The 13297-nt window shown below is 43.8% G+C and overlaps 1 protein-coding gene across 1 annotated transcript; it reads left to right on the top strand.

The window, feature by feature from the left end:
• Positions 1–1642: 1642 nt before the first annotated feature.
• On the top strand, positions 1643–13179 carry plcg2 (phospholipase C, gamma 2). The gene is made up of 33 exons (XM_062461194.1): positions 1643–2102; positions 3200–3410; positions 4283–4432; positions 4568–4661; positions 4737–4784; positions 5192–5276; positions 5430–5510; positions 5791–5834; positions 5960–6032; positions 6149–6250; positions 6342–6460; positions 6603–6688; positions 6772–6889; positions 7056–7224; positions 7382–7477; positions 7580–7663; positions 7953–8119; positions 8462–8662; positions 8807–8926; positions 9043–9223; positions 9299–9367; positions 9591–9700; positions 9782–9878; positions 9966–10032; positions 10254–10426; positions 10917–11019; positions 11206–11409; positions 11514–11653; positions 11863–11974; positions 12138–12305; positions 12419–12507; positions 12615–12802; positions 12878–13179. Exons 2-33 carry the CDS (start codon positions 3224–3226, stop codon positions 12918–12920), a joined length of 3768 nt encoding a protein of 1255 aa, XP_062317178.1. The 5' UTR covers positions 1643–2102; positions 3200–3223; the 3' UTR covers positions 12921–13179.
• The last annotated feature ends 118 nt before the right edge of the window (positions 13180–13297 follow it).

Genomic DNA, 13297 nt, shown 5'->3' with positions numbered 1-13297 from the left:
GACTGTCTCCCCACCTCCATCAGAGACACTGACTGTCTCCCCACCTCCATCAGAGACACTGACTGTCTCCCCACCTCCATCAGAGACACTGACTGTCTCCCCACCTCCATCAGAGACACTGACTGTCTCCCCACCTCCATCAGAGACACTGACTGTCTCCCCACCTCCATCAGAGACACTGACTGTCTCCCCACCTCCATCAGAGACACTGACTGTCTCCTCACCTCCATCAGAGACACTGACTGTCTCCCCACCTCCATCAGAGACACTGACTGTCTCCTCACCTCCATCAGAGACACTGACTGTCTCCCCACCTTCAAGTAAAGGCTAAAGATGCACTTGTTCCGGGAGTACAACGGTACTTAAGAAAGATTTGTTGGATCCGATGTTAGGTTATTTCCTCCAGGAACATAATGACACGAGTGACTTGTTGCACTGGTTGGTTAGTTTTTAACTGATTTGACTACTTGTACTCGCTGTAAATTATATTATTGTTGCTTGCTTTCCTACAGGTACACTCTTGCACTTTTGAGGTTCATGTTGTTTAATTATAACTTGTTTAACTACATGCTCTTATGTTTCTTCCTATTGGCACTTATTTGCTTTTCACAATGTATGCTTCATGTTTTGGCTACCTGCAATGTTTTGGGGGCTATCTGTTGTATATGATCATTGACCTATGCACTTTTGTAAAGCTCTCTCTTGGAAGTCTCTTTGGATAAAACCGTCTGCTAAATGAATAAATGTAATATGCGAAAGGAAACACTGGTTTTACTGTAAGTCACACTGAATGCGGCCCCCATGTGTTTTCGAATGTATCCTATAGGTGGCAGTACAGGTGCATTTTGTCCTGTATTGAATATTGCAAATACTCTTATCGATTCTAGATTGAGTTATTCCCAAGCAGCATGTCGGCTGATGCATGTTGTGATATTGTATTGTATTGTTTCCCAGTTGGCAGTTAGGTGATGATTGAGTGCTGTTTTATTGTTACTGCTGTGAGGCAGTTACTTGAGATAACATGCATGGTTGTTTCACAAGACTAACATTTCAGTATATCGACAGGAGTTCCAAATTTGAGGCTGAGGATCAGCACCTGGGTATGGACCTGGATCTGAGCCTGGGTTATGTTTAGTCCCAGAATGTCTACTGTGAAACGTGATTTGGAAAATAGGCTGGGGTGAGTGTGTGTTTGCTTGTGACAGTGTGCGTGTGTGTTTGCTTGTGACAGAGTGCGTGTGTGTTTGCTTGTGACAGTGTGCGTGTGTCCGTGGGAGTTTCTACACCATTTGAGGATTCTCTCATCTCGTTTGCCACAATGAATCCATAGTTTCCTGTTGTGTTTCGTTAGGTTCCCCTCGCATCTATTTATACTTTATGCAAATGTTTTTGGGGAAATTACGTTGTATGCAAACCTGCAATGCAATTTCATGTTGATCCGACGACAGTTCTTATGAATTGAAGTCAAACAGAAAACATTGAAATTTGCATGGAGGGTAGGCCTAACATTTATCTTGTATATATATATATATATATTGCCTAGTCTAAGATGTCTTGAGAGGGTGTAAGATAAGCTTTTTCTCATCTCTCTGTATCAGAATTTAGTCGTCTGGTTAATATTTAGTTATACGTTGGAGGTTGCTGCATTCCGAAACTGCGCTTCCTTCTTTTCGGCTTGTTGAATGTGCTGCCTGGCTTCGGCAGGTGCATGGTTTCTTTGCCGCAATTTTTTTTTATGTCCAATTAACAACAGTCGTAGCCTACTGAGAACTGACTTTTTCATCTATTTAAAATAACCAGGAAAACTTGATCTTGTGTGTGTTGAGTGTGGTAGGCGACGTCCACAGAAACTTTGCATTGATAACATCTTTGCTTCCGGATCTATTTTATTACGACTGTGCGTCTATGCCCTATAATGCAAGTTAACTCTTACTTCCTCGTACAAACGAATAGAGGAACTGACCATCTTTCGCCTGACCGGGGACTTTTAGAAATACGAACGGTTAGAGTAAAACGTTGTCAAACTCAAAACTATAAAAGCATGAACTAATTCAGTTAAGGGGCTCATTTGCTGCAATCAACAGGATTGTTAACATTTTGGGGTAAGTTTCATTACTTAAATTCCGTTGTTTCTTTGTGGGTGTGGAAATAACTTAGGTGGCAAGGGGGAAATCCGCTTTTGTTAGAATTACAATGACAATGAAGAGAGGGGGTTATACTATAAACATTTTGGGGGGGTTCTGGTCTCCATCAAAGTAAAGAACAACGTCTCATATACATACAAACATCATGCAGTTCATCAGCCTACCTACATCAATCTTGCTCCTGCTCTACCCACGCTGTTCTAATGGGTCCTCTTTTCATTAGATTAGATTAGCTCTAACTTCACAATTACTGAGAAGACAGCACAGTTAGTCTAAACCAATGAGTAGGCCATAGGCTACACCAATATGTATTTTTTTGCTAACTCAGAAAACCTGATAGATCGTTCTCAAATTAAAACAAGCATAATATCTCCAGTTAACTTCCACAAGCATTATATATTGAGTAACAAAATGCTCAACAGATTTGTGTGTTTGCTTGTCAATGTGTGTGTGTCATATCAACTTTGCTGTACTTTAGTAGGTTCAGTACTGGGAAACTAGAATTTGATACTACCCTAAGGGATTGCACCTGCTTAGAGCATTCCTCAGGGACACAAAACAGTTGTGGGTTAGTTAATACTTTACTCAGGTGGTCGGTTCCAACTTCCCTGCTCCTGCTGCTCATTTGCAATGTAAAACCACCAAGCCGAACGGATTAAACATTATTTATGCCCATCCCCCCACCACACCACTTCTCTTTGTGTTTTTGTTAGCTTCTTTGAATTATAGCTGTGTAAGACAGACTGTATAAAACAACTCATTTCCCCATGGACACACCACAGGGTCACACACACAACAGAACATAAGGTATTATATACAGTTTCAACCCAAATCTCCACTCCCAGTTATACCAATGCTTCTGTGTGTGTTTGGAACACACACCTGGGTCACTTTTACCTCAGAGGTTGGGCTTTTGGCTGTTTTTTTGGTCTCATGGTACTAGGTAACAGAATCATACACTTCCCAACTACATGCTATCATTTTCTTTCTAGTTCTCATTCTTTATTTGTCTCTTTTTATTTTTTATTTTTTGTTCCACCCTGTCACACTTCCAGTGACCCCCCCATGAAAGTGGAGAGATGGCGCTGGGGCGTGGTCAGAAAGGGGAGATGACAGAGTACAAGAAGAGCCTGATCAAAAGGGACCTGGAGATGGGCATCGTCATGACCGTGTTCCGCCAGAAAGCTGAGCGCCTGACACTGCAGGTCATCATGGAGACGCGACAGGTGGCCTGGACCCGGACCGCGGACAAGACTGACGGAGTCTGTGAGTAGTATTTTGTGATTATTATTCTTTAGAGGGACCACAAATCGTTCTGTAGAGGCAGCCCTTCATAAAAATCTGTCCTGTTCACCTAGTGGACCTGTCTGAGTTCAGAAAGATTCATAATAATCTGTGCTGTTCACCTAGTGGACCTGTCTGAGATCAGGGAGATTCATAATAATCTGCCCAGTGCACCTAGTGGACCTGTCTGAGATCAGAGACATTCATAATAATCTGCCCTGTTCACCTAGTGGACCTGTCTGAGATCAGAGAGATTCATAATAATCTGTCCTGTTCACCTAGTGGACCTGTCTGAGATCAGAGACATTCATAATAATCTGCCCTGTTCACCTAGTGGACCTGTCTGAGATCAGAGAGATTCATAATAGTCTGTCCTGTTCACCTAGTGGACCTGTCTGAGATCAGAGAGATTCATAATAATCTGTCCTGTTCACCTAGTGGACCTGTCTGAGATCAGAGAGATTCATAATAATCTGTCCTGTTCACGTAGTGGACCTGTCTGAGATCAGAGAGATTCATAATAATCTGTCCTGTTCACCCAGTGGACCTGTCTGAGATCAGAGAGATTCATAAAAATCTGTCCTGTTCACCTAGTGGACCTGTCTGAGATCAGAGAGATTCATAATAATCTGTCCTGTTCACCTAGTGGACCTGTCTGAGATCAGAGAGATTCATAAAAATCTGTCCTGTTCACGTAGTGGACCTGTCTGAGATCAGAGAGATTCATAAAAATCTGTCCTGTTCACGTAGTGGACCTGTCTGAGATCAGAGAGATTCATAATAATCTGTCCTGTTCACCCAGTGGACCTGTCTGAGATCAGAGAGATTCATAAAAATCTGTCCTGTTCACCTAGTGGACCTGTCTGAGATCAGAGAGATTCGTCCAGGGAGGAACTCCAAGGACTTTGAGCGCTTCAAAGATGGAAAAGACAAACACGAGGAAAACACCTGCTTCACCATCTTCTATGGATCTCAGTTTATCCTGAACACTTTAAGCCTTGGGGGTGAGTGTGTGTGTGTGTGTGTGTGTGTACCTGTGCGAGTCTTTGTGTGGAAATCAGTACTTTATAGTTCAAGTTCAACACAGTTATCCTGATAAATGTTCAACTGTGTGTGCATTTGTGTGTGTTGTTCGGCAGTGGATTCAGTGGAGGATGCCGAGAAATGGCTGACAGGGCTAGAGTTACTGAGACAGGAAACACTGGTGGCTTCCACACCAGACATCTTAGAGAGGTACAGACAGCACCACCACCTCCACCTCCACACTCAGGCACGCACTGACCACTGACTGTGTCGTTTTGATTCCAGCTGGTTGAGAAAACAGATGTATTCTATCAACCAGACCAAAAAAAACAGGTAACCTCACCACATTGATGTCGTCTCAACCAATCTCTATGCATCTGTATATTTATTGTGAAAAATACATTTACTATGTTAAATTATACCACAGTATGTATTTAAATTTTATTATATTTTTATATATATAAAAATAAAATATATATTTTAATATTAAAATTAAACTAGATGTCTGACACTCTCTGACTCTGATGTCCACTGATCTCATTTACTTCCTCAAATACTACCTTAAATACTACCTTAAATACTGCCTCAAATCCTGCCAATCAAGAAAGAGAGAGAACCTCCACCACCTAAACTATTTCCTGACCAAAATCCAGCCCTTCTCATACAGTCTTTTATGACGCCTCTTGACTTTATTTCTCTCCTCCAATTCCTTGTTCTCTCCATGCATGTGTTCTGCTTAGTATCACCCTGAAGGAGATGAAATCTTTACTGCCACAGCTCAACTATAAGGTTCCTGGAACTCGTTTCCTCAAGGAGAAGTTCACGGTACTCATCCTCTTCATCATTCTCATCCTCATTGAGTATAAACAGTCCTGCATGTCTTAGTCACGGGATGGTTATAATACTGTAGGTTAGTGTGCTGTGTACGATGTGTAAAAAAAAACAGATACAACAATATGTTTCTTATTGTTTCCACAGGAAATAGGAGCCAGGAAAGATGTCCTGGACTTTGAGCAGCTTCATAAATTCTACAATATTCTAATGTTTGAACAGAGAGAGGTTTGTCTGATCCTGTCCTAATGAACTTTGATTATATTTATAATTTTCCTTTTCCTCTTCTCTGAGCACAGTTTGCTATATAATAATGCATCACAACTTCAGCTACAACTCTGTGGTCTCGCAGGACTAACAGCATGTTCTGTGAGACAATTTGTTCATTTTTCAACTTTGCATTAGAACATTTGATGCTGTGATTTTGTCTTTGAACACGTTAAATGATGTGCCACAACAACTAACTGTCTGTTGTTGCTTATGTGTTTTGTTTTATGTGTTCTTTTAGATTCTTGACGAGTTCAAAAAGGAGTCATGTGCTTTCATTATGCGGTGAGTGTCTTGCAATGAAAACCTTTTGCTACATTCCGAAGATATTGCTTTCAATGGATATTCCGTACTGAAGCCCCATTCCAGTTTAGTGTGGTCATGTGACTTGTTGTGTCCATCATCTGTAGAAACACAGACAAGCATGATTCTGGGGCTGTGACCCTTCAGGACTTTCAGAGGTTCCTACAGTACCAGCAGCGGGTGAGACCAGACACACCTGCACTAGTCGCCTGACGATAGTTGTTGCAGGAAAAGAGACCCCTCTTTCTGTCTCTCTTACTGTCTCTCTTACCCCCCCCCCCATCTCTTCTCTCCAGGAGTCTTGGGCCAATGATATAAACCAGGTCAGAGATCTGATGACCACCTTTATAGATGACAACATGAGGAAGACCAACGACCCTGAATTTACTTGCAGCGAGGTGTGTGTGATTGTTTGTGGGTCAAGGTAGTAGTGGAGTGACTTTGTTCTTGCAACTCAGTCTCTCTCGCTCTTTCCCCTCTCTCTCTTAGTTCTTGCAGTTCCTCTTCTCCAAGGAGAACTCTATTTGGGATGATAAGTTCTCAGAGGTGTGCAACCTGGACATGAACAACCCTTTGTCTCACTACTGGATCAACTCCTCACACAACACGTCAGTATGGCCACACACACAGAACTGCATTTTTGCAGATTCATTTATAGTTAGAAATGGCTGAGACAAATGAGGTTTGTTTAGAATTTGTATTACCTTCTGGATGAGTTTTCTGTGCTGTGGTGTAATGTATTTCCTCCAGGTACCTAACTGGTGACCAGATCAGGAGTGAGTCGTCCACAGAGGCCTACGTGCGCTGCCTGCGCCTGGGATGTCGCTGTGTTGAGTGTTAGTATGCCGTACAGACTTTCACACGCACGGAATGTGTTTACACGCAAACACCGTTTTTAAACCTGTTGACTCTCTTCCAGTGGACTGCTGGGAAGGTCCAGGAGAACCAATCATATACCATGGCTGGACCAGGACCACTAAGATTAAGTTTGAGGATGTAGTCAAAGCTATCAATGAGCATGCCTTTGTGACATCGGAGTGAGTTAAACGCACACACAAACACACACGAACAACACACACTGAGTTATGCAAGGAAGACTGGGGAGCACTAATATCGCTGTGGTCAGAATGCTAAGAACCGGGGGGAATCGTCAGTTGAAAGTCGTCGTCTCGTCCCCCCCACACACACACACCCCTGTTCCAGGTATCCTGTGATACTGTCCATCGAGGAGCACTGCTCTATTGAGCAGCAGAGGCAGATGGCTCGCATCTTCAGGGAGGTTTTCCAGGACAAGCTGCTGACTGAGCCTGTGGAGCACATGGCCGAGCAGCTGCCCTCCCCCACGCAGCTCAAAGGCAAGATCATCCTCAAGGTGAGGGGGCTGTGGGTGCTGGTTGGAGGAGGTGCCGTCGGTGTTGTGGCGGGATAACAGAAGGTTTGGGTTTGCAGGAGTACGTGTCGCGAGTCATTGTTTCATCTCCTACAGATGTGTGTGTTTGTGTTCCTGTTGTATCCGCTTGTTTCTGCAGCACAAGAAGCTGACTGTTGACGGCGGCTTTGCCAGGAAGGACTTCAGGAAGGGGGAGAAGCAGGGAGATCTGGACATCTGGGATCCTGTGGACCAGGTAGACCTTTATTTACAACCCATCCATCTTATCCATCAATACACTGTTCCGTCTTTCAGAAGGTGCCATTAAGATTGACTGAATGTCATTGTTTCCCTCCAGCGTTGGTATAACCACTACTGTGTGATCTCTGATGACAAGCTGTACTATGCTGAGGAGGAGGAGGACGAGGATGAAGCTACGAAGGTAAATCAAGAAGAACAGGATGGCCACATCCGTAGTACACAAACATATATCGAAACAACCCTTGGCAGGGTTTCCCAGATTCGTTAAGAAGCTCTTAACGCTAAGAGCTTCTTAGGAACGTTCTAAGAACGCTCTAGAACGCTCTTAGAACGCTCCTAAGAAGCTCATAGCGTTAAGAGCTTCTTAACGAATCTGGGAAACCCGGCCCTTGTCATTTCCGATGATCCTAATTTCAAACTCCTCCCTCTCTGTCCATTTGACCTTCCCCCACATCCCCAACCCCACCTAGTCTCCACAGCATATCTCAGAGCCCTGGTTCCATGGGCGCATGCCTGGGGGCAGGCAGACAGCGGAGTCGCTGCTCCAGGAGTTCTGCGCCGAGTCGGGGGGGCAAGATGGTACCTTCCTGGTCAGAGAGAGTGACACCTTCGCTTCTGACTTTACTCTCTCCTTCTGGTAGGCCGCTACTCTTCTCTCGTCCTCCGTTTCCCCACCACCCCCATCCAGCTACATTGTTTTAGTCGGTTCAAATGAATTCTCCCAGTGCTAGAAGTAAATATTTAAACTTTTATCCAAACACAAAGGCTTTTTTCTTCTTAGTATTTCAGAGGACATGGATGAGATTAGTTTGTGTGTGGGCGTGTGACTACATGTAAATATGTTTCACTTTAATGTAAAGTGAACCAAACTGTACCCAAAATGGAACCTTATGGAACATCTTTAGTAATGGCCATAATGCTGGATTGAATTCATTTGGAGAGTCCACAGTGAGTTCCATCTGTGTTTGGTGGCGTGCAGGCGCAGTGGGCGGGTCCAGCACTGTCGTCTTCGTTCCGGAACAGAAAGTGGACACACGTACTACTACCTGACGGACAACCTTCACTTCCCGAGTGTCTACGCACTCATGCAGCACTATCGAGAAAACCCCCTCCGCTGCCATGACTTTGAGCTGCGCCTCACAGATGCTGTGCCCCCACCTAACCCGCACCTGCAGGAGCGGTAAAGCACACACACATCGCACACACGAACATGCTAAAAACCCAAGTACTAGCGCATTTACTCTCCTCCACCTCTCTGGCTTTAGAACACTTCCCCCTCCTCCTCCCTCCTCCCTTCTCTCATTCCTGGTGTGCGGTCTTCCAGGTGGTTCTACAGCAACCTGAGCAGAGGTGAGGCAGAGGACTACCTGATGAGGATCCCCAGAGATGGAGCCTTCCTCATCAGACAGAGAGAGGAGGGGGACTCTTACGCCATCACATTCAGGTACTGAACCCGACCGAACACCACAGTGTAACCCGAACCCTAATGCTCATGTTGTGTGTTTATGTTTGTGTTGTGCACTCATGGTGTTGCGTGCATGTGTGTGTGTGTGAACTCAGAGGGGACGGGAAGGTGAAACACTGTCGGATCCAGAGGGATGGTTCTATGTATGTTCTGGGCACGACCACAGAGTTTGAGAGCCTAGTTGAACTGGTAAACTACTTCCGTAAGAAGCCCCTGTATCGCAAGATCAAACTACGCTACCCTGTCACTCCTGACCTTGTCAGGCGCTTCAGTTTGGTGAGACGCACTCTCTCACACACTATTGGACGTTTCTTCTGTGTTGGTATTATCGCTGACTCTTTTTCTCTGTAGGAAAAAGACTGCGCATCCTTGTATGATATGAAGACCTACGTTGAGCCCAATGAAATCGAACCATCTCTGGTGAGTCAACAGCCTCCAAGCTCTGTGTATCTATCGAGTTTGGTTCACAGCACTTCCAGTCTGTATTACAGCCTAAGTGTGTGCATACTGTCTCTGTAGGGTAGTGACACACAGACCAATGTACTTATATCTCATTTAGACATCAGTAAAGCTATCCCCTCCATTACTTGTGTATGTGTATCTGTTGGTTGGATTGTCTAGTGATATAAACGTCTTTCCTTAGCCTCAGAGCACTGTCAAGGCCTTGTATGACTACCGAGCTATGAGACCAGATGAGCTCGTCTTCTGCAAGGGAGCTCTGATCCATAATGTGTCAAAAGACAATGACGGATGGTGAGTCAGGACAAACAAACACATACACACACACACATACTTTCTTTAGTTTGAGATTAAAGTCTGTTCTCCCCCCGGCAGGTGGAAAGGGGACTATGGTGGGAAGTTGCAGCTGTTTTTTCCTGCCAACTATGTAGAGGAAGTAACCAATAACGTGAAGATGGAGCCTAAAGACCAGGTTAGAGCTTACTGGTCCTACAAACCACACACTTGATCCAATAAGTGATTCAAACTCTGCTAAAGATGTTATGTTGGTGTTTGTCAGGACTTGGAGGACAATCCCCTAGGGGATATGTGTAAGAGTGTGGTGGACATCTCTAAGTGCAACATTAGTAAGTATCTCTGGGTTTACTTGGAGAATACACGTCTAATCCACCTCTGAAATACTACACTGTATTCAAGAGGTTAAAGATGTGGTAATTTGTGCTTCCCTAAGTAGTATCTCTCACCCTCACAACTCTTGTTTTCTGTATTTCTATTTCTCCTTTTTTTCCACACTCCCTTTATCTTTCTCACTCTCTCTTTCGCTGACATCCCTTTTCTGCATTTTCAGTTCGCTCTTCAAAGAACGGTAAAGTCCATGTACTGACGCTTCAAACGAACGATCAAGATGGGGTGCACTTTGACCTGGCAGCAGACACTCCAGAGGAGCTGTTTGAGTGGTACCTGGTGGCTTGGGACATCACTCAGAGGGAACAGAACAAGCAGTTCCAGGAGCAGGAGGAGGCTAGTACCGAAACAGTAGTATTAGTAGAACAAACTCAACAGTAGAGATTCAGAACAATGAATGAAACTAAGTAGACGTAGAGACATTTCGAGTGCAGAGGCTCAGTAGGATCAGAAGGAATAAGTAGTATAAAGTCAACAGTAATGGTGCATTTAACTTGGTAGTCGAAACGCAGCAGTTTTAGTGAGCTAATTAGTGGAGACATTGTATTGTTACTAAATGTAACTTGGTAGTAGAAACATGGTGGGATTAGAATAATAAACTCAACTAAATACTTGATAGAACACGTAGAACCAACTTAATAGTAGAAACATAGTAGTATAAGTTGAACTAACTCAGTAGTAGAGACTGAGAATTCTTGTAGTACAGTTAGGTGCCTACTGTAAGTCACACAAGGAGAAACCCCTAAGCTAGTTTAAACTACAGTCAGATGTTTGACTGAGTTATATTATTCTCAAAGTTATAATTTTTTTATGTTCTGTACAACAGATCAGGAAACAAGTGGAGGTGGAGAAGAAAGCAGAGGTTGCTATGGAGATGTCTGACCTGGTGGTGTATTGTCAGCCTCGTAGCAAGGAAAAAGAACGCTTCAGTATGACCTATGACCCCCACCCCCACCCAACACAAACACACCGCAAACTTTGTTATATACATTAAGCTTGTTTACAAGTATTGTATTCCAATGACCACTGTTGTCATAATCTGTCTAATGTCTGTTTCGCAACAAGCTGTAGATTCTGCATTCCTTTGTTTTTTATTCTGCTGTTGCTCTCCTCAGCAAACTACTGCTATAAAGAGGTCCGCTCCTTTGTCGAGAACAAGACACCATCCAGGAATCGGACTTCGGACTTCTTGTGTTACAACAGAAAGGCCTTAAGTCGTATCTACCCCAAGGGACAGCGTGTAGACTCCTCCAACTATGACCCTTACCCTCTTTGGGCCATGGGCTGCCACATGCTGGCGCTCAACTTCCAGACTGCAGGTACATTTTTTACTTATTTATTCTTTATTTAAGGAGGTTTTGTCTGTTGAGATCTTAGCATCCTGTACTGAGTGTTTTCTAACTTTAATTTGTCGTGTGGTCAGATAAGTACACTCAACTCAACAGTGCCCTCTTCAGTCTTAACGGCCGTACGGGCTACGTCCTGCAGCCTGAGATGATGCGTGCTGACAGCTACGATCCTCAGCTGGAGAAGAAGAAAGTCAAGTTCAGCATCACTGTCAAGGTACAGCTCCTAATGACCCTCCCTCCACCACTTCATCTATAGAACCTCCGCCCAAAGTCAAAGTTTGAAATAGTATGTTCAGTCAGCTCTGTTTCTGACTATGGTGGACCTTTGTGACATCAGTACCTTGTCCATGTCCATGAAAATCCTTTGTTTTAATCTTCTGTATTTGTTCGTTTAAAGTTAAAGATGGTGCTGCCCCTTTGCAGGTGATAGCAGCTAGACACCTTCCTAAGCCCGGGCGCAGCATTGCTAGCCCCTTTGTGGAGATTGAGCTGTGTGGACACACGGAGGACAGCAAGTTCAAGACTGTTGTTTACCGTGAGGAGAGGGGGAAAGAGGAGGGAGGGAGAGGGGCACATTTTTTCATCACTCGAAATGTACTGTTTGAATTAGCCCACCACATTTACAATACATTGGACATGTTGTCAGTCTATTTGACTACATGTGTGTAGTAATGGTGTGATGGTGTTATGGCTCCCAGGGGATAATGGTCTGAACCCAGTGTGGAAAGCCCCAGCAGAGCCTGTCATCTTTACTGTGTATGAGCCAGAGCTCACCTTCCTACGCTTCGTGGTCAACGAGGAAGACATGTTCTCAGACCCCAACTTCCTGGCCCAGGCCACATTTCCTGTCAAAGGCATTCGCTCAGGTAAGGTTGCTGCACACACACAGGTCCGCAAGCAAAGCATATTTGCTTTATACCTTCATACACTAGAATACTTTTATCCTTGTAGCAACAAACTGTCTTGGGTCTCCATGTAGGTTACCGTTCAGTTCCTCTAAAGAACGGATTCAATGAGACTATTGAGTTGGCCTCACTTCTGGTCTACATTGACGTGCAACAAGTAGAGGTAACACACACACACATACACTTTAAAGGGGTGTTTTAGGAAGTAATGAGTTCAGATTTTGAGCTTGTGGCTTTTTTTCTCTGTCTGTCTCTCTGTCTGTCCATTAGAAAGCAGAAGAGGAACTGTATTCATCTTCTACCCAATTGCGAAGGAGGCAGGCAGAGCTGAGTAATGAGCTCTTCCTGTATGACACCCACACCAACATCCAACGCTCCGCCCCCCGTGATGACCTCATGAGGGAGTTCAGCACCAATGAACAACAACTGATGAAGATTCAAGACACCTGCAAACAGAAGTAAGACTCTGCGTGTGTTTTGCTGTGTTGTATTTTTCTGCTGTAATAAATGTGTCTTTGTCTATTGTGTTCCAGGATTAAAGAGAAGAAAATCAACAACAGCAAGTTTTATTCCTGAGAAAATCTCCCTGCTAAACCCCCTGAGGGACATGATGTGTTAAGATATTGAAATGGCATTTTATTATGAACTGTATTTTCATCCTTTATATTTTTTTGCATGTTGTTTTTTGGAGCCGGTCAATAGTGTGACAAACAGATGTTTGTGTTGCTCTTATAATTTTGTTGAAATATTTACTTGCAATATTCGTCTGTACAATTTTTATAAATAGTCAGTAAAGCCAAATTTGTGACTAAATTGGGTGTGCTGGTTTGATTAAATGAGATTAACTTAATTTTCCCAACAGAATATTCTTTTATATACGTTTTGAAAAGATTTGTATTTTTTGCAAAGGATATTGGGTGGGTTCCTGGAAAGGTAGTCGACCCTATGGGGTG

Source organism: Osmerus eperlanus, chromosome 5 (genome assembly GCF_963692335.1).
Source record: "Osmerus eperlanus chromosome 5, fOsmEpe2.1, whole genome shotgun sequence".
In the NCBI taxonomy this organism is placed as follows: domain Eukaryota; kingdom Metazoa; phylum Chordata; class Actinopteri; order Osmeriformes; family Osmeridae; genus Osmerus; species Osmerus eperlanus.
The sequence above is the reverse complement of the archived record's forward strand: the minus strand, read 5'-3'. Positions and strand labels throughout refer to the sequence as shown.